This window comes from Cynocephalus volans, chromosome 1 (assembly GCF_027409185.1).
Source record: "Cynocephalus volans isolate mCynVol1 chromosome 1, mCynVol1.pri, whole genome shotgun sequence".
Lineage (NCBI taxonomy): Eukaryota > Metazoa > Chordata > Mammalia > Dermoptera > Cynocephalidae > Cynocephalus > Cynocephalus volans.
The window spans coordinates 14833046-14860232 of NC_084460.1; the positions used below are offsets into that span (position 1 = coordinate 14833046).

The window sequence follows — 27187 nt, forward strand, 5'->3', positions numbered from 1 at the left end:
TTGTTGGTATATAATTGTTCATAGTACTCTCTTATAATACTTTTTATTTTTGTAGAATCATTAGTAATGTCTCCACTTTGATTTCTGATTTTTATAATATGAGTCTTTTTTCTTGGTTAACCTAACTAAAGGGTTTAAATTTTGTTTTTGAAGAACTAACTTTTTTCATTGATTTTCTGTATTGTTTTGTGTTCTCTATTTTATATACCTATTCTCTGATTTTTATTATCTTCATCTTGCTTGCTTTTAGTTCTTTCTTCTTTTTCTAGTTCCTTAAGTTATAAAGTTAGGGTGTTGATTTGAGATCTTTCTTTTTTTCTAATGTAAGTATTTATAGCTGTAAAATATTTTCTTCACTGTTCTTTTGCTGCACTGTGTAAGTTTTGGTATGTTGTGTGTTTATTTTCATTCATCTCTAAGTATTTTTTAAAAATTTTCTTTGTGATTTCTTTCTGTTTTAATTTTCACAAATTTATGAATTTTTTAGTTTTTCTTCTGTTAACTATTTCTAATTCTATCCTGTTGTGGTCAGAGAAAATATTTGGTGTGATACTTATCTTTTAAAATCTATTGAATTAATTTGTGCTCATATATTGAGAAAATGTCTCAAATGCACTTGAGAAAATGTGAGTTCTGTTGTTGAGTAGAGTGTTCTGTATATATCTAAGAGCTACTCATTTTTTGGTGTTGTTCAGGTCCTCCATTTTCTAAGTTATCTTCTGTCTGATGTTCCACCCATTATTGAGAGTTGGGTATTGAAGTCTCCAACTCCTGTTGTGATACTGCCTATTCTTCAATTCTATCAGTTTTTTTGCTTCATATGTTTTGAGTCTGTTATTAGGTATGTAAATGCTTACAATTGTTATGCCTTATTGCTGTTTTGAACCTTTTATTAATATATAATGTCCCCCTTTGTCTCTTTAAAATTCTTTTTGATTTAAGGTGTATTTTGTCTGATATTCATATAGCTACCCCTGCCCACTTTTGGTTACTATTTGCATGAAATATCTTTTCCCATTTTTTCACTTTTAACCTGTTTATGTCTTTTGATATGAAGTGAGTCTCTTTTAGACACAACATTGTTGGTTCATGTTTTTTAATACATTTTGAGAATCTTTTTAAAAAAATTATTTTAAATTCTCAGTATACATTGTAGTTGGTTTTTGAGACCCTTTACTCATTCCTCTTCACTGCCTCCGTCTCTCCCCTCTCCTCCAACATCATATCTGTTCACTTGTCTTAAGAAGTTCAAGGAATTGTTGTGATTGCTGTGTCTTCTTCCCCGCCCTGCCCACCTGCTGTTTGTTTGTATATTTATTGATTGGTTGATTTTTAGCTCTAACAAATAAGTGAGAACATGTGGTATTTCTCTTTCTGTGCCTGACTTATTTCACTTAATATAATTTTTTATAAGTCCATCCATGTTGCTGTGAATGGTGGTATTTCATTCTTTTCTATAGCAGAGTAGTATTCTATTGTGTAAATATACCACATTCACTTGTCGGATGATGGACATTTGGGCTGGTTCCAACTCTTGGCTATTGTAAATAGTGCTGCAATAAGCATTGGAGTACAGGTATCCCTTTGACATGATGATTTCCATTCCTCTGGTTATATTCTCAGCAGTGGAATAGCTGGGTCATATGGTAGATCTACCTGTAATTGTTTGAGGAACCTCCATATCATTTTCCATACAGGATGAACCATTTTGCAGTCCCACCAACAGTGTATGAGGGTTTCTTTTTCTCTGCAACCTCGCCAGCATCTATCATTCTCAGTCATTTGGATATTCACCATCATAACTGGAGAGAGATGATATCTCAAAGTGGTTTTGATTTGCATTTCCTGAATGCTGAGTGATGTTGAGCACTTTTTCATGTGTCTGTTGGCCATTTGTATATCTTCCTTTGAGAAATGCCTGTTCAGCTCCTTTGCCCATTTTTTAATTGGGTTATTTGTTTTTTTGCTCTAAAGTTGGTTGAGTTCCTTGTATATTCTGGATATTAATCCTTTGTCAGATGTATATTTTGCAAATATTTTCTCATATTCTGTTGGTTGTATTTTCACTCTGTTGATTGTTTCTTTTGGAGAATCTCTGTCTTTTGACCAGAGAATTTACATTGAATGTAATTACTGATAAGGAAAAAATGTCATTTTGCTACTTATTTTCTATATGCCTTATAGCTTTTTCTTCCTTATTTCTTGTATTTCTGTATGTTTTTCCTCAAATTTACAAGTTTTCAGCCATTATTTCTTTAAATTAGCTCTATTCCCTTTCTCTCATTCCTTTTCTGTTACTCCACGTGTGTATATTTGTAAATCTATTCAAGGGCCCCAGCCACACCAAAAACTTTTCAGAGATAGTGGCTTTTTTTTCTTTTCAATTTTTCTTCTTTCTCCTTCCCTCTTCTTCCTGTTATGCTCTGTTATGATCTAGGAAAGTCTTGCCTGTGTGCTCTTGCTATTGGGATAGAGGGAGGAGGTATGAACTTAGTTCTGGAGCAGCCTTACTGTGAGGATATTAGCTCTTTAAATTCCCAGCTTATTGTGAGGAGTGTCTTCTATAAAACTCTTTACCTTTAATGGGGCCTAGGCTTGACTTACGCCTCTTCTTGATGCCTTTTAACCAAATGCAAGTGTGCTAGAGTTGGTAAATGCTCACAGTGCAACAGTAACTTTAGTCCTCAGTTTACCTCTAGAATTTAGCTTGGTACTTCTTGGAGGGTTTTTGCTGCTTTTCAGGTAGGATTTTTCTACATTTTAACAGTGAGGCCAGTGAGGATACTGTCCTGGTGGGAGGGAAGCATGCTACAGGCACTGCCCCCTCCTTCCTCCACACATGCTGGCTTCTTCTGCTTGTGCTGAGACTGGGGGGCCACCAGCAGGACCTCAGCCAAATAGGAAGTTTGTTTTCCACCTTGCATTGGGAAGGGCAGCTGGGAATGCCAGCATTCCTCATTGTAGATCCTGGAATCACAAGGGGCCTCAAACAGCCTCTGGGACAAACCTCTAGCCACACAGGCATAGCAGCTCTTCCATATTGACCCTAAGAAGATTATCTTCTCATATTTTAACATCCCTGAAACAGCAACACATCTGCAGTTGATGGTGTCTTAGAGTTGATGGGATTCAGTCCCTCGAACTTTTGCATTCACCATCTAGCTTGGATTCTTTTACACCTTTGGCAGTGGTTCTGGTCTTTATTCTGTAAATCTTGGTGCCCTGGCCTATGTCAAAGCTGTGGGGGAGGAAACGTAGAAGGTGCAGTTTTTAGCAGCAAGTACAGTAAGTTTTTGGCTGGAAGAATGTGATGGAAATAAGTGACTAGGAGTCAAAATGCCAGGAACAGACAAGGCCTCAGCCCCCAGGAGGGGCAAGATTGATCTTGCCCACTATAGAAGATAGTCCAGTGGTTCCTCAAATGATCACACAAAGTTACCACACGACCTGGCAATTCCACTGGTAGGTGTATACCCAAGATAAATGAACACATGTGTCCACACACACAGTCATACATGAGTAGTCATAGCAGCATGATTCACCACAGCCCAAAGTGGAAACAACCCAAATACCCATCAATGGATCAGCAAAATGTGGTCCATCCATGCAATGGAGTATTATTCATCCATAAAAAGGAATGAAGGTCTGACACACGGTACAACAAGGATAAATAAATGTTGGAAACATTGTGGTGAGTGCAGTAGCCAGTCACAGAAGGCTACATATTATATGATTCCATTGTTTGTCCAGAACAGACAAATCCATAGAAAGTAGATTAGTGATTGCCAGGGGCTGTGGTCTGGTCTTTTGTGTGGGGTGGGGAGTGTGTACAAGTTTTTTGGGTGGCGGGGTGATGACTCTACAACTTTGTGAGTATACTAAAAATACTGAATTGTATACTTTAAAAGGGTACATTTTATGATACGCAAATTATCTTAATTAAAAAACAATCCTCAGTGTAAACAAACAAAAAGGTGGCATTTTTATATTTTATCCACATTTTTAATAATATTCAGTAGGAAAATTACTTTAAAAACTTAGTCTGCCATTATCAGAAAACTTCAGCAACCTTCCATGTTATGTTCCAGTTTGTAATTTCTCTTCTCAGCTAGATCTAATTGGCTATTATAATCTGTGTATCAAGTTTTAAAATTTTGGTTATTATATATGTATTTGTTTTTTTGAAGCTGTTTCATTCTTCTTCAAGTCTGCCTGGTCATTTTATCACCTTTTGCTCCTTAGTCATATTTTTGATATCTTTTTATTTCTCTGAGCATAAACATGCCTTATATTTTGTATCTGATTATTCTAGTATCTGAGGTTGTCACAGGTTGTATTATGCTTTCTGATATTTGACTGGCTTTTATTCTTTTACTCTTGTTAGTTTATTTCTCATATGTTTGTGAATTTTCCTATTTAAACTGTGGGCACATATTAATTGAAACATGGGAATTCTTTGAGGTCAGGGTTAGTTAAGCTGTGTTTTTCTAGGATTTTCTTGTTCTCCCTTTCACTGGACATATCAACCTTTTGGAGTTCCCCCTTTTTTGTGTGTGTGGTTAATCTTTGGTATCTTTTCTCATATTGCATTGTCTCTAAGTTTCATCTTTTGTCCTCTATGCACAGAGACATTCAAAACTGCAGTTGGAGGAGGCATGCATCAGCAGATGCCCTGGGTTTTATCTATCTTTAGGACTCACTTGTCTCTCTTAGTTTGATCTTCTTTTGCAATGTTTTGCCCTTAAATTATTTCTCTTATTCGCCTAGTACCTCAGTGTACATTGAAATGACTTTTTTTAGCCCTTGATTAAACATTCTTAAGGATTTTGTTCTGGGAAGGCTCTTCAGGATATTTTATTTTCCCCATTGCCGTAATATTTCTCAAATGTTATTTTTAATGTTTCTTTTATAGGATTCAGTTTAGCTGCATTTAAAAGAAACAAGAGGAAACTAGAGCTGGCAGAAAGGGTGGAAACAGATTTCATTCAACTAAAGAAAAGAAGACAATCAAGTGAAAAGGTCAGGAGGGGCTTGAAATATTAATAATTAATGTATCATAATGATATCTCTAATTGGTAGTTAGATATATAAGCTTTAGAGCAGTACAATCCAGTAAAACTATAATCATGTTACATATGTACTTTTAAGTTTTCCAGTAAGCAGTAAAGAGAAACCAGTGAAATTAATTTTAATAGTATATTTTATTTAAACTGGTGAATCTAAAATATTGCTTTGAAATATAATCAGTGAAAAAATTATTAGTAAGCTATTTTACATTCTTTTGTTTTTGCTTTTGTTTTGGTATTAAGTCTTCAAATCCAGTCTGTATTTTACACATCTCAATTATAACACTAAATTTTCACTGGATATATTTGATCGGTATTTATATTTCCTAAAAATTAACTGTTGAAAAAGTAGATTTATGGACCAAGTTATTCCAGACATCCTTCAAACTTTCCAATTGTTGGATTGAATATGTTTTAACATTAAAATTAATTAAACTTTTATGAAATTTAAAATTTAGCTTCTCATTTGCCCTTGCTTTGTTTTAATTGCTCAATAGCTACATAGGGCTCGTGGCTACTGTTTTGGTCCTTGAAGTTCTGGATAGTGATTTGTAACATGGCTGTTCAAGGAGTGGAGTGTAGGTATAAGGAAATATATATATATGGGATTCATATCGTTTCTTTTATATACTCTAATTATGTGTCTCTGTTTCTTGTTCGGATACATTCTTTGCTTTTCATATATTAGGGTGCCATCAAGAGTCCATGTGTAGCATTCCTTAGGTGTTTTTAGGTTTAGAAAAGGAAGTTGAAAACCATAACATTCTTGCTCAGCCTATGGCTTGGAGGTTCATTAGCACAGAGTTCGTGATGGACATCTCAGGTCACATGGTCATTTGATGTAGTTTAGCATTTCACTAACATTCTTTAACAATTAGTTCTTGTATGATGGCTTATATACTGGCTTATGCTTTCTATCGTAGTTTTATATGGTTTACCTATATGTAAATGCATAATAAATCATCTTTCATTAGTGGTAGATATTTTCTCAATATGTTTCCACATGGGACAATTAATCAAACAGTTTGGTCCAAACTTTTCTATTTTTCTGTCATAGAAGAGTAGGAATTTAGGATGCAAATTAACAAATTAGTAACTAGATCTTGATGAAGGTGGATAGTAGTGTGGTTCTATTTCTTAGATTTCTGCATCCTGTGTGATGTCTTGGTGAACAAATTAGGACTTTTTGTCCTTTAAAAAAATTGTGACAAAATTTGCATACAGTGAACAATTTATCAGTTTTTATAAATACATACACCCATGTGACCTATGTACTTATCAAGATATAGAACATTTCCAGTTGTTTCGTGGTTCCTTCCAGTCAGTCCCCAATCTCTATAGGCAACCACTGTTCTGACTTTTATCACTATATATGTTTTGTTTTGCTCTGAACTTTATATAAATGGAATCACACAGAATGTACTCTTCTGTTTGGCTTCTTTCACAAGGTGTTTTTGAGATATTGTATCATTGGTTCATTCTTTTATATTACTAAGTAGTATTTCAAAATATGTGTATACTGTAATTTGTTTAACCATTGTCTTGTTGAACTTTTGGATTGTTTCCAGCTTTTTATTATTATGAATAAAGCTTCTCTGAAATTCTTATGCAAGTATTTTTTTGTGGACATCAGTTTAGGATTTTTGTGCATAGAAATATCACTGCATCTTGTAGAGAATTATCTTCAGTTGGACTTTACTTATTCAGGCGGTTCATTTTTTTCATTCAGAAAATGTTAGTGGGTAGTAAGAAAACAATGGTGAACAAGATGAAGTTCATGCTCTAATGAGTCCTTACATTTTAGTGCACAGAGACAGAAACAGATAAGAATATAATTAGGTCAGATAGTTACTATGTTGGGTGACTTATGAAGGAAAAAAAAAAAGAGAGAAAACAAGATGATGTGATATAGAGTAACTTGGAAATGAGAGTCTGAAAGAAAGACTCCCTTGGGTGATCGTCACAGATCCCTCTAAGGGGATAACGTTTGAGGCAACACCTGAAATATAAGAGTGAACCATGTGAACCGGTTAGTGGAAGAGTGTTCCAGGCAGAATGATCTGCATGTGTGGAGGCCCTGGTGGGGTTTGGAGTATTGGAGGAATGAAGAAGAGAGTCCGTTGCCTCACGCAGAGTGGTCAAGGGGAAGGCGGTACGTGATGAAGCTGGAGAGGGAGGTAAGGGGTAGCTCATTTAGGATCTGGTAGATCATGACAAGGAGTTCCAATTTTATTTTAAGAATAGTAAGTAGCTGTTGAAGAGTTTAAAGCAGGGAAGCAATACTGTCTCATTTGCATTTTACAGGGTTTTCTTGGGCTACTACATGGAGAATCAGTCAAAGGGGGAGGCAGGAGTAGAAGTTGAGAGGCCAGTTAGGAAGTTATTATGGTTGGGAGATGATGGCAGCTTGGACTGTGTGTCATAGGGATGGAGACAGAGAGAAGCTAATATATCCAGGATATATTTTGAGGGTTTCTGGAAAGGCAGACATTATTGATGACTTAGATATTGGTAAAAAAGAGATAGGAATTAAAGGTTTTAGCTTGAGCAGTTGGGTATTATCACTTACTAAAGTGAGGAGGGCTGGGAAGTATAGCTTCAAGATGATAGAGGGAGGAAGTGGACATCAAGACCTTCTGTAATCCATCTCCACTTGATGGACTCAGATTAACCAATGCTTTCCATTTTTTCTGTAAAGCATGTAACCTGATGCCAGTAGCACCTGAACAGACCAAAGCTAATGACTACCTGTTAGTGTGTCATGCTTCTCTGTTACTTTCAGTGGAATTATATGCTACCAAGATCCTCACTATGCTTATTGTTTTTATCATTGTAATCACATAATTTATTATGTCTCATGTATACTGATGAATATTGAGTTTAAAAGGAGAGTTGTCTATTTGAAAACTAACTTGAAAAAGCAGAGTTGGTTTGGCAGAAACTGCTGTAGAATTAAGTATGGATAAGCCAGTTAGTTATAAAAGACTGAGAAAAACCGTAAAAAGATAGAAGGTTTCTGCATTTAGAGTGCTTTGTTGGTGTCTTTGTATTCTTGTTCTATTTTAGATAAAATGAAACTTGAAATCATAGGCCAATTCAGTGCGTTATAGTTTATGCAGGATACGTGATATGGAATATTTATTTGTGGGCCCACATTCAAATAAAAGCTTTGGTCCTACATGAAAAGATTGGCTAATGAATGAACCTTTGTGTTTTAAACAAAGTGATAGTGTTTAAATTATGTGTCTTTAAAAAAAAAAAGATGATTCTCTCCTTCACCCAGAGAATTTTCTTTAACTTGAAAATTTTAGCCAACCACTTATTCTGGATAAGAGGATTTCCAATAGAAAGCTTGTCTGGAAGGTAGAAATACTAACCATGGAGTTAATTATTTGAGCAACTGAATGCTCATGGGGAAGAGCTCTTGCTTATGGGCAGGTTGAAGGGGAGATACTCATTATGAAATTATTGGCATTAAAAGGAATATAAATTCATGTGGCTAGATGAATGCACTGAGTGAGAACAGATAGAGGTCTGAAAGCTGAACCCTGGGCCAATTCAAAATGTAGAAGTTGGAAGGAGGAAGAGCCAGCAAAAGAGAAAGAAGGAACAGTCAGTGAGGTGGAGGTACAAGCAGGAAGAATGTCTTGGAAGCCAAGAGGGGCTCATTTGAAAGAAAGTCATCACCTGGGTCAAATGCTGCTGAGAAGACAGCTAAGAGAACAGTGAACTGGCCATTCAATTTGGCACCTGGAGACTGTTGATCTGGATGGGGACAGTTTCTATGACACAGTGGATTGATTATAGGCCAGTATGGAAGGGGCTGGTCAGAGAACAGGGTAGAAATAACTCTTTTGAGACGTTTTGTCACGGAGTGGTAAGAGCAATAGATTTGGGGTCAAGAGACCGTACTGTTAAAAAAAAAAAAATTAAAGAAATTATATTTAACAGAATTTAATTGAGCAAAGAATGATGTGCACGTTAGGCAGCCTCCAGAGCCAGAATAGGTTCAGAGCGACTCCAGGGCTACCACGTTGTCAGATAACATCTATGGACAGAAAAATGAAGGTGATGTACAGAAACCAGAAGTGAGGTACAGAAACAACTGGATTGTTTGCAGCTGGGTGGGATTTGCCTTATTTAAACCTGGCTTTAACAGTGGGCTGCCTGTGATAGGCTGAAACACAGCTGCTGTGACTGCCTGAGACTTGGCTACTTGTAACAGGAGTAGGTTATAGTTTGTTAACACCTCAAGTTAGGTTATAGTTTACTATGTGTGGAGAAACCTTTAGGCCAAACTTAAAAAATGTGCAGAGGTAGCTAGAGGTCAGTCTTAATTTAATAGTACCATTGCCAGTTAATGCTGTGAACTAATGGTCAGTTTGTGAATAATTTAACATTTGAAGTCTCAATTTTCTTTTTTTAAAAATGAAATTAGTGATATTCTGTTCCCTTAACAGGGCAATTATGAGGAACAAAATTGATAACGAATGTTTAAGTGTTTTGTGGTTAACATTGACTTAATCGTAGTTAGCATAGTATTTGCCATTCTGGCCTTCATCTTTAAAGTCACTCAGCCTTAAAAAAGAAAGCTGCTTACCTAACTGAGTTACCCTGAGTGAGATCTCATAGTGAAAAAAGGGAAGGTGGCAAGGGAGGTAGGTTGTTGTGAGTGGAGAGACTGAATTCAGGCAAGATGCAAACAGAGTATTTTAGACATCTTAAATGACAGGAAAATATTTTTAATGTTCAGAATATATGAACTTGAATGTGAACAAAGTACTGTGTTTGGCATTGGGTTACAAAAATGACTAGGATCCAGCCCTGTCATTAGGGGAGGATGCCTGTTAGAGGCTTTGTGTTATAGACTTTTGCTGCATAATCTTAGTAGGCCTTGTCTTTGATAGTAAAGATAATAAAACACACTCCCACAAATGAAAGATCACCAGATAATGAGCTGATGGGGCAGAAAATTATAATTTTTATGAGGAAGATTAGTAAGGGAAAAGACAAATAGCTATTTTCTAAATCTGCCTGTATTTAGACCTATCCTGTGTATAGGTTCAGTGTAGTTTTGGTTAGGAAGGATTGACTAAGGCCTACTCTTACTTTTGTGGCTACATAAAAAAAGCTATGAGTTGGGTATATAAATATAACAAAAGGAATAGTGTGCTTAGCAACTTTCCTAATGTTCAAGTTTTTGTTACTCAGTTTTGAAGGAGATAAACTTTGTCTTTAGAGAAGTATATGGTAGAATATGTCATTATTTTAAAATCTGAAAGCAAACTAGATAAATATAGAATTTTTTTACATTAATATTTCTGATTTTTTATAAAGTAATTGTGTACAAACATTGTCACAATACTAATAGAAATCAAAATTAAAGCAAGAAAAATGCATCAGCTTGCTATCTCAATAAATTACGGTGTTTTTGTTTTCCTTAGTCTCTGATCATTCATATTTACATCTGATTAGCTGAAAATAAGAGTGGTTAATCCATGGAATGCTTTTGGCTGAAAACAATAGAAAACCTGACTGTATTTTAAGAAATGGATATTTGCCTCCCTGCTCTCTGGACCTTTTCTACATAATAAGTCTGGAGGTGGTTGGTTGCTGGGTTTCCAGTGATGCTAGGGCCAAGCATGTCTGGAGTTCTCATGGGCCTTTCTCTTGCCTCATGGATGTGATATGGCTCCTGCAATTTTAGATGTGACATCTGCATTCATAGTTAGAGGAAGGCAGGATGGCAGAGGGTAGGGGTGAGACTAATGCCAGATCTATCTCTCCCTTTTTAAATCTGGGGTGCAAAATTTTTCTGGAATCTCCTCAACAGACTTCTCCTTAGTTATTTTTTAGGGGTAGTGGAGAAGAGGAACAATTCAGTCACATGGCTACTCCCAACTGCGGGGGAGCGTAGGAAATTGAGTTAATTGCCATAATTACTATCTCATAGCTGATGGCTTGTGGCTGGACATATTGTCTTTCCAAACAAAATAGTGATTTTGCTGTTAAAGGTGGGGGAGGTGGTTATTAGGTAGATAATATACAGTGTATAGCATAACCGTAGATAGGTTTTTATTATCCTCCTCTCCACAATTAACATGGCCCTTGTTACTAAAAATTGATATTGCGTTAAACAGCTAGTCTACACATAAATTGAGTAAAAACACATTTTCTCTTCTTCTTTTAGGATATATGGATTTTAAGGTATAATATTAAACAGTGAGAAGTATAAATTCTTAGTAATTGTCCATTCTTAATAATTGGCATCTCTGTTATTTTTTGTGACTTAGAGGGAAAATATACTGGAGAAGGAAATGATCACTGTTTAACTGTAGTATTATATTAAAATATAAAAATAGTAGTTGTTACTCTTTCTGTTTTATTCCACTCTGTGGGTGAACCCCACTCTTCTGGATTTTTTATTTAACTCTTTCCCTTATGGTATACAGACAGTCCATATTTTGCCTGGGAGTGCTGGACCATAAAAATGACCAGGCAAGCGGAAACCCTGCAAAGTGGTCTTAATAGCAAAAATTACACTTGTTCCATGACTGTTAAACATTTTGTCAAAACATTAAAAACTCTTTTACTGCTGGTGATAAATGTATAGAGAAATGGGAAAAAGTAAGTAAAACTAATATTTATTTAGTACATGAATCTAAAGCATGAGAAGCATTAAGAAAGTGTTTTCTTTCTCTGTTAAAAAAAAAGAAATATCAAGAGTAGTTTGAACAGTGCTTGCCTTTTCTAAATATATAACTTATGAGATGGAGCGAACATCTTTTCTATGTTGTGGTGAATTTACATACTCCTTTCTAATTTTGTATCAGCATTCAACATTTTATCCTTTGCTCTTTCAGAGTCATAAAATAGCTCCCAGATTTCCTTTAGTGTGGAATTTTTGCCAGTGTCACTTCCTCTGGGACATCTTCATTTTTTTTTTTTCTCCATAACTATAGTCCTCGATAAGTTACTCTTCACTTCCTTTGCTGTTTATCTAAAGTCTTGAACGGTATAAAACATTCTCACAGTCACCTATTTCTTTTATGACTCTGTTTATCTTTCATTTCAATCTCACTTCCAGCATTATCACTATTTATTTCTTTGCTTCATTTTCATCTCTGTTGACCAGTTCCCTCTTCTGACGATCAATTTTTGTAAAATGTCATGTAGTTATCACTGGGAGTCAACAAGGCAACAAAAGCACATGCTTTGCTGTCTGTGCACAGTGACACAACACTGACAGACCTTGAAAGAAATGATGTGTAGGGCTGGCTGGTTAGCTCAGTTGGTTAGAGTGTGGTGTTATAACACCAAGTTCAAGGGTTCACATCCCTTTTCCAGCCAGCTGCCAAACAACAACAACAACAAAAAAAATGAAAAAAAAGAAATGTGATTCAGGTGATCATTGATCATGACGTGCATCTGATGTTTGTAGTGTTTTGTGAATTGAAGAGCTAGCAGTAAAATTTGTACTTTATGCAATTACTCACAGTTATGTACCACAGTAACGGAAATTTGAACCATGTTGTTGGGAGACTGGTATGATTGAACTAAGCTGTGGTAACGGTAATTTGTATATAAATTTGTATATAACTATATATAATTTGTATATGATTTGTGGTAACTGAAATTTGCAAAGCAAGGACTGTATTTCTGTAAAGAGGAGCCTGGACTGTTTGTTCTGTGAGGTTTCCTGCAGTCTGAGTTCTGATGATTATATATTCATGGTGCAGTTCAGCGTGTTCATGTCTTCTGTAATTTCTGCAAATTGGCATCTGGATCTCCCCTGACAAAATTTCTATGGACTCTTATTGTTAGAATACTTATCAATAAATAAGTTCTGGTGGTATATGTTGTGAAGTGATTACTTGTTTTAAATTTATTTATTTTTTTGCTTTGTTTTGATACAAAAACAAAAAAGTAGTTGTATTGGTTCTAATCTTTATCATATTTGGAAGAGGATTGGAATGAAGTGGTTAACTTATTGGCCAATTGCTGTAGTTGGCTTATGCCACAGGACTGACCAAGTTGCTACATGACTGAGAGTTGCTAGGTAAAAAAATAAACCCTCACATTGGGAAAACAAACTGACTCAGAGCACATCATGATCTAGATTTTGTAAATATCAGTTTCAAATAGCTAGTCCTGGATATAACTGGAAGGGACTCTTATTCTTAGAGTATTAAAAGAAGTTGGGGTATTGTTTGATCTCAACATTTTTGATGTTTCAGCCTTTTTTTTCCCTGTTCATTTTTCACAAGCATATTGTTGAAATAGTTTCCATCTCTTTTTCTTTAATAACATATTTAACAGTTGAGTGTACATAGTAATTCTTTGCCTCCTCCTACCATTTTTACGAGGTAATTTAAGTTTTTAATTAATTTCATTGGGTTTTAGGTAAAGCAATATTTACATAGGATAGTGGGATGAAAGTTAATCAGACCTTTTCCATTGCGTGGATATCTCTCATTCTCCAATTCCTAATAAAAAAGTTTAGAAAAATTTGCAGTGCTTTCGGCATTCTTACAGTGTTGTGTATTCATAACCACTCTAAAGAGATGCTACAACTTTTAATTTTGTGCTCTTTAGCCACCACATAGGGACATCAAATTGGCCACATGTTTCAGAAAGGAAATGTTGGGCCTTGCTTTGTGTGCTTCATATAAATATATTATATTCTTTTGAAGTATATTGTGGGTAACATTTTTCTCTTTTATCCACCATCTTGAAATTATTATGTAAACGCATAACTGTATCATACTAAATCACTGTATTTTTTGGGTGAGAGGTAGGGTAAGATCAAAGAAAATAAATGCACAAAAACCCATGTTTTTCTCAGATTGTTCTATTTGTTCTTGTGTACACGACTGTGTATTATGTGTATGGGGAAAGGAGTAATTGGTCTTCTCTAGAAATTCACTTTGCTTGATCTGGAGTTTGATCATCTTTCTCAAGATGATGGTTAGTAATGGATATATGAGTAAATAGAAATAGGATACTTTGACTTCTCTTTTACATAAAACAATATATTTTACATATGTGAGTTGTTTCATAAAACTGAAAATTCATCCTTTGTTTGAAATTATTGCTTTGAATTATAGGTAATACATTAAAAATTACATTTGCCTCACCTAAGATTATCTTGATTACTGGGTGAGCCTATAGATTTTACATGTAAGTCAGTTTGTAGGTCAATAACTTAATTAAATGTATTACTAGATAACCACTACCTCATGCATTTATGTAGGTTATGGAGCCTGGTGATCAGCTTTTTTTCTCAGCATATCTTGGTGGGGATTCTTTAAATGTGTGTGGTTTGTAGTATTTTATGTCAATTTATCAATGTCCAGGTTTGGAACTTTCAACCCTTTATGACTGGACAGTTGCAGTATTTTTTTTCTCTGTTGTTGCAGGAAAATCTTCTAAGTTCTCATATAAAGATTCACTAGCTAAAAAGTTGGATTTCTTCTCAAGTTTTCCTTAAATCCATAGCAAGCTAAAACTTAAATCTACAGGGAGTCTTACAGTTATAAGCAAGGTAAAATTGAGACAAGAAGTCAGTGTTAACAAATCTTAACTGCTGTTTTTATTTTGTAATGGAAGTAATCTGCAGTTTTCCAGGATACTTGTTATACATTTTATATCAGATATTGTCAGACTTTTAAATCCTAACTCAATTTTTGGTGTTTACCAGCTCCATAGAGTTTCCTTTAATTTTTTAGTATTTAATATAATCAATGGAAGGAAAAAGAGCATTCCTTCATTATCATTAGAATAGTCCCAGCTGGTCTTGTATGCAATGTAGAAATCACCAAATTGTAGCTTTCCTAGCAGGAAATAGCTCTGGTGAATGGTGTCTCACTGGGACTACAGATAGAAGGCTCCCTGTTTGGGAACTGGCTAAGAGCATCAGATTCTAAGTCAGAACTTTTAAATATGTCTTCATATGATATCATGACTTGAGTTGACCCATCACAGACATGGTGATGCTGACACATGTATAGCTAATAAGACCAACAGAATAAACCGATACAGAAAAAGGCAAATGTGTGTGTATATATACACAAACACACACAGATCAATTACAAGGATGGTTTAAGATCAAAAGACAAGAACCAGTGCTTAATTAGGTTGAAGGAAAACTATCTGTAAGTTAAGGCTTGATTGGGCCACCTCTTCTGTAATAAGCCTAGAAGATTTTGAATAGGCAGATGCCGGGGACTATTTAGAATTCAAGACTTAAGGTTGGTGCTACTTGAGGAGATGGGGTACAGTAGAACAAGAATTTATCTAGGCCTGCCATTTACTAGCCCAGAAACTCTGGGCAAATGTGGAACCTCTCTATGCTCTAGTTTCCTCAACAGTAAAGTCAACATGTTGAACTAGAAAATTACCATAGCCCCTTTCAGCTTACTAATAATTCTCTAGTACATTTTTATTGGCAGTGTGGAGTTTGTCCAAACTCACTTGATTCTGTTATTAAGGGATTTTTCGTTCTAGTGGATCCTAAACCTTCTGACTATTAGATTTATCTGGGGACTTTTAAAACTACAGCTTCTTCTAAACATACTGACTCAACCTATGTAAGCTATGGGGCCAGCATTTGAGATCATTGCTCTGTTCTTCCTAATATGTCATGATGGGATTAGAGAAGCATCCACTTAGTCGTCATTGTTTAAATGAACACAAAATATTCTACAGCAGTTGGGAATTAAATGACTGCATTCAGTTAATAACTTCATGTCGAGTCTCACTCATTTAGATCTCCTCTGTGTAGACTAGAACTCCTTTCTCAGAGTTGCAGCTTCTTTTCTTTGCTTCAGGATTTGTTTCCAGGTCATTTTTATCATCCACAGTTTGTCTTCACCAGGCAGCAAGCTCCCTCAAGTCAGGTCCCTTGCTCTTTGTGTTGCCTCTGCATAGCAGAGCCCTTGACACATTAGCAACCATTTATGAAACTTTGTGTGAATGGAAGAATCTAAGTTTGTTTCAACTCCCTTTGTCATGTCTCAAACCATTTCTTTCATGTTTCAAACTGTTCCACTTGCCTATTTCCACTTGCCTATTGCACATGTTTACTAGTTTGACTGATCATCCCCTGACACAGCATGTTTAAAATCTAGCTGTCAGTCTCGCTGAATGACTGCAACAGCATTTTAACCCATCTGTCCACAACTGCTGTTGCCCTTTCTAGTCAGTTCTCCATTCAGCATTCATGAAGTCAATTAAAAGTGCAATTTGATTTTGTCATGCTCCTGCTTCAGTTAAATTCTTCAGTCACTTCCAGCTTCTGTTAAGGATAAAGTATAGGCTCCTTAACAGAGTCCACAGGACCATACAGGAAAAGCACTTTGAGGAGTAGGAGGAATGGGGTAGGATGAGAGATAGTGTATAGTGAAACAAAAATTTATCTAGGCCTGACATTAGCTAGCCAGAGACTTCGGACAAACATGGAATCTCTCTACACTTTAGTTTCCTCAGCAGTAAAGTCACCTTGTTGAACCATATAATAACCATGGCTCTTTTAAGCATAGTAATTCTCTAATACATTTTCATTGGCAACATGGAGTTTGTCCAAACTCCCTTGATTCTCTCATTAAGGGATTCTTTATTCTAGTGGATCTCTTTCTTTCTAATCTGCCTTCTCACTCTCACTCTGAGTTAAATTGTTTGACAAGATTCTTCCTGTGTCAAGGCTTTCACGACTGTAATTCCAGACCCAGGGCTGTTGCCTCTCTGCCTCCCTCTGCTATCACTTCAAGCTATACTGCTTCTCTAATTGTCTGTCTGGCATTAGTATGGCTATTTGATGTCTTTCTCTTCCAGTAGAGTGTAGGCTTCAGGAGAACAGGGATTATATCTGTCTTATTGACCATGGTTTCTTTGTTTGACATGTAATAAATGCCCAATAAACATTTGTTTAATGAATACATGCACTACTAATTTTTTTCTTGTTCCTTTTTTGGTAGATTTACATTACTGAGTCCATATCTTTTCATCCTTGATGGCTGGACAACTGGCTTCTCTGCCTCTAGTTTTGCTCGGTTCCTCTAATTCTGTGTGCTATCCCAAGATGCATTTTCCTAAAAGTACCTGCATTGTCATTATGTTGAGAGAAACTTTAATAGAATCTTTACTGTCTGTAGTTTTTTATCCTGATTTTATGAACCCTCTTGAAATCTATCCCCAAGCTACCTTTTCATTATTTCTCTTTTGGAATAATCTTTTTCTCTTGCCAGATATATTTCTCTATTCAGTTTTTCATGAATCCGATGACAGTTCTCAATTCTAAGTTTTTGCTCTTGTCTCTTTCTCATTAACAATAATGAAATATCATCTACTTACTTCTTTTCCTCCTGCAATTCTAATCCAAGTCCTCCTTTAAGGGCCAGCTCAAAGGCCACTCAGATCAGAACAGATTTCTTTCTTCTACTTAGCACACGTAATAGGCACTCAATTTATGCTTGTTGAATTGAATTATCTACTTTACACATCTGCCAATTTGAGGTTGGTGTGTGTTATTTTATCCTACTTGTGTAGGCTCATGGAGGCATGAGCATTTCATAATCCCTAGAAATAGTGCCTTTACTCAGTTAACATTACTAATTAAAACATCTATAATTGATGATTCTAATATTAATTTTGAAAGAGAAAAACCATGATGTTATTTTCTTTAATAGAAAGTCTGAAGGTCTTTCAAGATAAGTTTGAATCTATTATGTAAGTGCTTCAAACATACATTAGCCCAAAAGCTATGTTTAAATTTTAACAATAAGCTTGTATCTGGGAATATAATGAAAGAAGGAGGTTAGAATATCTAAAATATTACTAAATAATATTACCATATTTCCTCAGTATTGTAGATATTTAAGATAATATGAGAGTACTTCAAAGAAGTTCATGGAAAAATAGAGTTAAAAGATAATATGAATCTTTTCATGAACTTTTCGAAGTGCCCTCATATATAAGTGAGGGAAATATTGTTTATTTAATTGAAATATTGTTGATTGTACATATCTGTGGGGTACAGATTTGAATTTTGATACCTGTATGCAATATGTGATGCTCACATCAGGATAATTAGTATATTCAGCACTGGACAATGTACTCATTTTTGTGGCTCTTTACTGGTATTTTAGAAATAGCCCAGAATCTCAACTGACCGTTCCAAATAGGTGACTCAGGAAGTGCCCACAAGGGGGCGTGCTCATCTAGAGAAACTCGACCAAGTGTTTTTACTGTTATGCAGGTAAAAATGCCTGTTTACAAATGCAATTGTAGACCATGTTTTTATTTTTATTTTTTTTTGGTAGAAAAAAGAATGGGCTCTCACCACAACAAGATTTTCTATCCATTTTCTAGCACATGTTTAGTTCGAATGTGTGATTTTTCAGGGGAGGACAGGAGTCTTACAGAATGTAAATGGGAATTGCCTTGCAAGCTCTCACAAGTTTATGAAGCTTGTGACTGTGTTTTTTTTTTCTTTTTCTTTTTCTTTTTCTTTTTCTTTTTGCATGTTGGAAGCATTTTCATTTTGTTAGTGCTCTCATATTTTTTTTGTGAAGAAGTGTTAAGGTTTGCAAAATATCCTTTTTGGATCATTAGTCCAAGGAATAAGCAGTGCTCCATTTTTATTGTTCCGTTAATCAGTGTAGTCTGAGTTTATGAGGAACTCACCAGCAAGTCACTTTGAAAAGTGCACAGGCTTTGAGTGGTCTTTCCACCAGAGGTCATGGCTTCATGCAGTCTTCGGTTTTTCTTATCCAGTATTTTTTTTAACTTTGCCTTCAGCATTATCACCAGCAAACATTTCTTGAATGCTCTTTATGTGTAGGCTTTTAAATAGACTTTAGGGAAGGCTGGCCAGTTAGCTCAGTTGGTTAGAACATGGTGCTGGTAATAACAAGATCCAGGGTTTGATCTTGGTACAGGCCAGCAGCCAAAAAAAAAAAAAAAAAAGACCCAAAAACCTACTTCTTGAAAAAAAAAGTAGGCTTTAGGGAATAAATAGAGCATATGGCACGTAGGCCCTGCCTTTTAGATATTTTGTTCAGGGGAATTAAACAATAAAAGGAAATTATACCATTTGGTATGTGTTAGAAGAATGAAATCATTAGCGAAAGCTATAGGAATTAATTGGATAGAGAAATCACTCTAGGCTCCGCTCAATTTCCATGGCAGTCTTTATAGAAAGGGAGGAATTTAAGCTGGGTCTTGGATAAAGGGTAAGATTTAGGTGTCTGAGTGGAGAGAAGGAAAAATCCTAGGTTCACAGGCCTGCAAATGGCCTTAGTTTCAAACACTAAGGCCTGTGGGGACCAGGCAGGCAGCCAGCCTAAATGTGTGAGACAAACCTAGAGAGGTGGACAGGAAGAAGAGAGTAGTAGGGCGGATTGGCAATATATGCTCTATTTTAAAGTATTCAAAAAAGAAAATGTGTAACACCAAAACTACACTTTGCTGTTCAAACCAAACTCTGCTTTTGGCAGCTTGTAATTCCTGCTTGAGGAATGTCAGTTGATAAGATTAAACTGTCCATAGAATTCAGCAAAGTAAAATAGGCCACATAGAAATGAAATTCACAGCCAGAGTCTCCCCTGAACATCTTGCTGCTTTTATTTGTACTAACTATACTTCAAACTAAATGAGGAGAATATTTTGAAATATGTATGAATGGGGCCCATCCTGGTGGCTCTTTACATTAAACACAAGCTTTTGAGTGTTGGAAGTCTCTGAAAACATCATTGAGGTTAATTTAAATATTAGATTTTCTAGGATTTAGAATACCATAATTAGTTTTGATAGTATTTTATGTCCTAGAATATATTCCTTTCCCATTCTTTTAATTCTTTGATTTATCTCTGCTTTCTAATAATATTTTAATCTATTGAGGAACAAAAGGAGAACGAGCATACAGGCATGTTTTCTTTCCTCTTTGCTTTTTATTTAAATTTTTTATTTTAATATTTAATATTAAATTTAATATTTATTTGTACATATTTGTGGGGTACAGTCCTGCACAATATATACAATGTGCATAGTTTTGTACCTATTAGTTTACGACTTCTATCTTTAGTTATGTATTTATGATTTTGAATAACAATTTCTATTTCGGGGGATATACTCATAATTATATGACCAAATATATATTCTATATTTAAAAAATCGCATGTCAAACAAAGTAACTTATTACTGTATTATTGAGTCAATGTCAAATATTGTTCTTCAATCTGGAGAGGGTCAAATTTAAATACAGGTTAAGTGACCCATCCCAATTGTCATGGTGTTTCATTGGCAGGAATAGAATCCAGATTGTCTGTGTTACCTTCTAGTCCTTTATCTGTTGTTCCCCACTGCTTTAAGACTGAGTTCAAAGGACAGCGGAGCTCTGGTATTTAAAACAAAAAGTGTAATTTTATCCAGAGAAGGTAAATGTATGCCTTAAAATGAAAGAAAGACCAGAGGTCCAGACCATGGCCAGGTGTTCCTGGAAAGAGCCAAATTGGACAACTAAATTGAAAAAGATTGCCTGCTCTTATGAAGAGACTTTGTTGCTGTCTATTTAATTAGTAAGATCTTAGCTTTTTTATTTATGTGTTTTTTAATCTGCCTAGGTAATGAATTCATATCTTATTAGTGAATATGTTGGTAGCATATTGTGCTATATCTGTCACTGAAGTACTGTGATACACATGCCTCTATGAAGTAAAACTGCCAAATAATCTTGATTTCCTTTTTCTTAAATTTATGTCCCAGATGGTGATGACTGATTATACTGAAGGATGACCAGCTCTTCAGTGGAAAAAACAAAGTCAAAGCTAAATTATTGTATGGGTATTACTGATTACAGCCTTGAGGAAAACAAGAAAATTAGGAGTTAAAGAAAACTTAATTAGTCAAAAATGAGAAGAGTGTGATCTGGTGCCAAATGACCTCAGAGGATGGGAGGGCAGTAAAAAAATGTTACCAAGAGAAAATACTGAATGTAGGAATGTGTGGCCAGTATCAAGACATTTGTTTTCTTTATAGATAAAGTGAGAAGCTTACTGTTTGATGGTTAGAGCCTTAGAAGTTTGTTTGAACAGTATACCAAAGGGCATGTAAAACTTCCTGAAATGAATAAGGATCATTCCCATGTTGCCAGAAATGAGTGTGGACTTCAGTTTGGTTATTATGGGGACCAGCTAAAGATTTCACAGGAATTATTTTAGCATGGGCTTTTGGGAAACAAACCCTTTAGGAATGATGTGCAAAAGCATTACATTTAGGGAAGATCTAAATATGAAATAATCAGAGAGAAACGTGAGGTAACAGGAAAATTGCTTTAGGTAGGCTGAGTTTGGATCATGAGTACAAATTGAGCAAGATGCAGTTTCAGAGGGCACTAACTTTGAGTTATTGTTCAGGTTCATTTAAAAAATATTACTTTCATGAAACTTTGTTATTTGTTGCTTACAGGTGTATGAGGGGCAAGATGGGCCCTAAAAGATCCTAGAACAAGCCAGTGTATAGTCTTCTTTGAGTGGGAAGAACCCATGTTTTAGGAGTTTAAAGGCAGAAGAATCTCCATTGTGGTTTGGAAGCATTTCAGGAAACCTTTTGTAGAGATATTTGAGGCCACAGAACTTGAAGATGTGCAGTAAATTAATGTGTTTGTATGTGTGGAGAAGTTGGGGATGGAAAGCAATATTGGCACTGGACCAAGTGTTATATCTGTAACTACTAGAGGGAGCTGAGGGTAGTGTTGGAGGAGAAGGTAGGAGGGATGGTCCTTTGCTGAGGTTTATGTGATACACAGGGAAAACTATTGCCAATCAGATTGAATTTATTCAGATAATTCAACAAATAGTTTTTTCACATAACCAGCTTTGCCTTTTTTGATCTCTTTATTTAATGTTTATTTCTCTTTCATTGATTTCTCACTTTATCTTCATTTTTTCCTTTTTCTTTGTGTTTATCTTTTTCTCTTCTACTTTTTTTTTTTTTTTTTTGGTGGCTGTCTGGTATGGGGATCCGAACCCCTTGACCTTGCTGTTATCAACATTGCACTCTAACCAAGTGAGCTAACTGGACAGCTCTCTAACTTCTTTGGTTGGACACTTAGCTTATTAATTTTTTGTTCTTTTCTATATCAACATTTGAGTATAAATTTCCCTCTAAGTATTACTTTTACTATATCCCACAAGTTTTGGAATGACATATTTTTATTATCATTCATTATTATTTTTGTTTCCCTTTAGATTTATTTATTTGATTCACAAGTTATTTAGAAGTATTTTTTCTTTTTGGATTTCCAAATTTTATTTACTTTTATTGACTCTTAAGTTAATTGTATTGTTAGAGGGTGTATTCTGTTTGATATTGTTTCTTCAAATTTGCTATGATTTAGTTTATGATTTAGTACATGATCAGTTTTAAATATTTATGTGTGATTGAAAAGAATGTTTTCCCTCTAATTGTTGGGTACGGAGTTCTATGAATGCCTGTCAAATGAAGCCTTTTAATGTACTATTCCGATCTTATTTCTTTGCTTGCTTGACTCATTCATAATTGAGAGAAATGTGTTAAAACATAGAGTATGGTTTGTTGATTTCTCCTTTTTGCTCTGTTTTTGCTGTACATAAATTTGAGCTTTTTAAAAAATACATTCAAATTTAGAATTATTATATCTCCTTGGTGAATCTAAACTTTGAACATTTTTTCACATAGAGATCTTCTGTATTAATGCTTTTTGTCTTAAGCCTTATTTTGCTTGATGTTAATATAGCTACATTGTTTGGATTGATATCTGCTTGGTATATCTTTTCTCACCTCTGTCCTTTTACTTTCAACTTTTCCATATTGTTATGCTTTAAGTATATCTCTTAAAATAACATATAGCCAATTTTCAAAACCCAATTTGACATTCTAATAAGACCTTATTTTTAAAGACAATAGAAGTTTTAATTTACGTGCAGGTTTGACATTTTATTTGCTTACCCATTCCTTGTGGCATGCCTGATTGTCTTTCTTGGATTACTTTCCTTTTCTTGAAGTACATCATTTATTTATTTATTCATCCATTCAACTAGTATTTATTGAATGCCTAAGAGTTGTTAAGTGCTTTTCTTGGTACTTTCCATAAGTTAGTGATTAAAACATACACTTCCTGCCTTCATGAAGCTTACAGTCTTGTAGGGAAGATAGGCAATTTCAATAACTTTATTTTAGAAGATGATGAGATATTTTGGAAAAAAGATAAAGTAGAGCCAAGAAAGGGAGATTAGGTCCTCTGGTGAGTGGGTGGTAGGGAGGATGCAGAAGGAAGTCAGGTTGCAGTTTTAAATAGAATGACCCATCAGGACTTCATTAAATGCAGGTCTCTTGGTGGTAAGCTGCTTTTATTTATTTATATATTTATAAATGTCTTTATTTTATTTTTGTTTCTAAATGCTGGTTTTATGGGGTACCTTTTAGAAGTTTCTAGGTTTATAGTTACTTTTTTGGTGATGTCATACCAACCACTGTCTTCAGGCCCATTGGGCTTCTAGGAATTAGGCTTTTGGGAATTTTTTATAGGTGACCTTTCTTTTCTCCTTGGCTCCTTTCCTTTCTCTCTGGCTTCTTGGAGAATTGGATTCTTGTTTTCTATCAGTTCTGGAAAATTTGAGCCATTTTTTCTTTAAATATTTTTTTCTTTATTCTGTCTATTCTCTCTAGTTAGACATAGATTAGGCTTTGTCTCATCCAGATTTCTTAGCATCTTTTCATATTTCCCACCACGTTTTTCCCCTTTGCTTATAATTACAATCAAATGGGTATTAAATATGTATTATGCTAGTAGGAAGAAGTTTGATAGTTTATTCATGATCTGATGTTTTGAATTCTTTGTTGTGTTCTTTAAGGTAATACATTAACTGTTGATTTTTTTAAGGCAAGATTTACATACAGTGGAAATTCACACATCTTAAGTATACAATTTGATGAATTTTGACATGAGTATAGAGCCATGTAACCCACACCCCTATGAAGGTATAGAATAGAATACTTTCGTTATTCCAGAAGGTTTCCTTTCATGGTTAATGCCCCTACCTCCACCCAAGACAATACTTTGATGATTCTTTTTCATCCTGGAGTAGTTTTATTTGTTCTTAAACTTCACATAAATGGCTTCATATATCATGTACTCTTCTGCATCCGACTCCTTTTACTCAGCGTAGTCTGTAAGATTATCCATGTTGTTGTACATATCACTAGTTCCTTTTTATTGCTGAGCAGTCCTCCACTGTTGATGATGTCATATCACCCATTCCCCTGTTGATAGATATTTGGGTTATTTCCAGGTTTTGGCTTTTGCAAATAAAGGGTACTGTGAATATTCTTGACCATCTTTTTGTTATAAATGTTTTGATTTCTCTTGGGTAATCACTTAGGGTTTAGTTACTGGGTCATAGCTAGGTTTATATTTAATGTAGAATTTTAAAATTTTGATTTAGAATTACAAAATTGTGATTAATATTTATTCCAAATAATAAGCCAGGTTGGATACAATTATCATTAAATTTTTTTGTATGATTCCATTTATTTATTTATTTTAACATTTTCATTTCTTTTCTTTTTATCATTAAATTTTTAAACCGATTTTTGAAGTCCTTGAGATGTGTTCTATAAATTATTTGATAGGATGAATGAATGCAAGCTTGTCAGAATTATCATAATTTTTAAATTCTTTAATTTTTATTTCAACTCCATTATATGCTAGGTTTACTATCCTTAACCAGTGGTCTATTATGGATACAAGTTAAATAATATTAATTAAAAAGCATATGAAAGAATAAAAATGACTTAAAGCTATATAAAACTACTTTTGTGCTGGTTTTTATTGTCCAGCTGTATAATAATCTAAATCATGAGTATGTTCGTCTGTTCTCTACCATCAGCTTACACATGCTCACTCAACGTACACACTGAGGCGCTCAATCTGTTCTGTTTTAAAGAGGAAAAAAACCAAACCCAAATTCAATATTTGAAAGATAAAAACCAAGATTGGGCATCAGAGGTTGACTTTCTAAAGAGAGAACAGAAAAGTTATAGGGTAGTTTTATGTACAGATTTTCCTTGGTTTCAGTCAGTCCAGATACATGAATGCAGATAATTCTAACTAAATTATACTTTGTTTACACACACTTGATATACTCTAGCCCACAGTGGCCCCACTATCAGTGTCTAATTTGTGGGAGATAAGCATAGAACTAGATCTAGATCTCCTTTGGCCAAAGCCATCTTTCTATTTTTAGAACCCTCAAAGATGGTGAAGATTTATGTTAGCATTGTTGTAATGTCATGTAGGGCATAAGTCATCTGCTTTTCTCAGGTGGAAGCTCATGCAAGTTATAATGCTGCTGTCAAACCCAACAAAGGTATCTTAGGAGGGCTTGGTATATTTTCAGAAAGTATATTTCCATCTTTATTATTATATTAGGGCAACCTACAATACACCAATTTCAGGATGCACCTATACATTTTAGATCTCTTCTTGTATTTTAGCTATTTGATATTTGAGTAATTCTGTACAGAAGAAAGGCCGAATTAGTGAGAGAAGTGACTGATAAATGGTGTCTCTTGGCAGATTTCAGAATTAGAGGGCCGGTTAGAGGCTTAATTTTCTGGGGGAAATACTTTAACTTTATTTTAAAGGATTTATTCCTTTTAAAGTAGTTTACATATGTTATTTAATTCTTACAGTAAAGTGTCAGAATCTTCTCCAATTTGGAGCAGAAAAAAATAAAACAGTGATTACTAGTTTATTGGATACTTCAAGAAAATTTTACTTCAGTGTTTTCCATAACATATTTGATCTCCATGCCACCTTTATATACATGTGTTTGTTTTAAAGGGAACTATAGTTTATACAGTTGCTGTTCAGTTACAATATTATCAAAAAAGTAATACAAATAGCACTTTTCAGTCAAGGACAATAGGTACATGTGTATCTGTGTGGTGCATGTATTTTTAAGTATTTATGGAGTGTAAGAGTGTAATAGTAGCTCTGTATAGTAACAGTCATTGTGTGTTTTTTAACCTTTCTAAGATTTCATTCCTGTACAAACAGCTCTGTGAAATTATTATGGCCAAAATACCAATGTTTGTCTTTCACCCAATTTATCTGCACTTCATAAAAGTGCTTAAATATTACTTCATTATCCTTAAATTTGCTTTGCAGTATGTGAAGTCTATGAACTAATTCTTAAATATTTATGAAGTATTTTTGCTTTTTGCAGGTGTTTCAGGCCCTTAGGAATATTCAACTTAATTTGGAACAGTATTCTCTATTTTTTGCATGATTTTTCATTTTTGAAAACCGTGTTACAGTAAATCCATCTATGTATAATCCAGTTATACTGACATCAGTTTTTGTATCTTTCTACAAAAGTTTGGTTAGGCATGAAAGTTTTCATAGTTCATAATATCCTTGTTGTAATGCTAGGAGAATTGCTTTACAGATAATAGATATCATTGTGAATATGTTATGTATCCCCTCTGTAAAATTCTATTTTATAGAATGCTTGGGTAGGATCAGCAGTTCCAATTTATAAAAAAGAGCTAATAAGGAATACCCGTAAGAGAGTAGATTTTAAACATTCTTACCACAAAAAAAGATTATGTGAGGTAATACATATGTGAGTTAGCTTGATTTTGCCATTTCACAATGTACACTTATTTCAAAACTTCGTGTTGTACAGCATAAATATATACATTTTAAATTTGTCAATTAAAAAAAAAAAACTAACAAAGAAAAGAGGAATGACCTTCCTTCAGAGGTCAGAGGGTGAAATAGGATGAAAGCCATAAATTGATTATTCACCAGAAGCAATTATCCTTATCTGGAAGGACAGATGAAGACAGTCACTTTACATTATAGCTTACTTGGGCTCAGGAAAAAAGTATATAAAATTTTCCAGAATTTTATAAGAAAAAATAAAGGTAAAAAGTACTAAATGTATCTCTCAATAAGAACAATATTTCTAAAAATAATCTTAAAAAAAGGAATACCCTTTCTTGACTTATTGTTGTTACTGTTGAAGAAAGATATTTTACAGTGTCAATTTTTATGAGAGTTGTCTGTTTCTTAAAAA

The 27187-nt window shown here is 34.6% G+C and overlaps 1 protein-coding gene across 1 annotated transcript in view; it reads left to right on the top strand.

Annotated features, from left to right (window-relative positions):
* Positions 1–27187, top strand: part of TASP1 (taspase 1) — a 264853-nt gene that overhangs the window by 69921 nt on the left and 167745 nt on the right. Inside the window, exon 8 of the mRNA XM_063108924.1 lies at positions 4913–5019. Within this exon, the coding sequence (XP_062964994.1) occupies positions 4913–5019 (107 nt within the window). The remainder of the gene's footprint in view (positions 1–4912; positions 5020–27187) is intronic.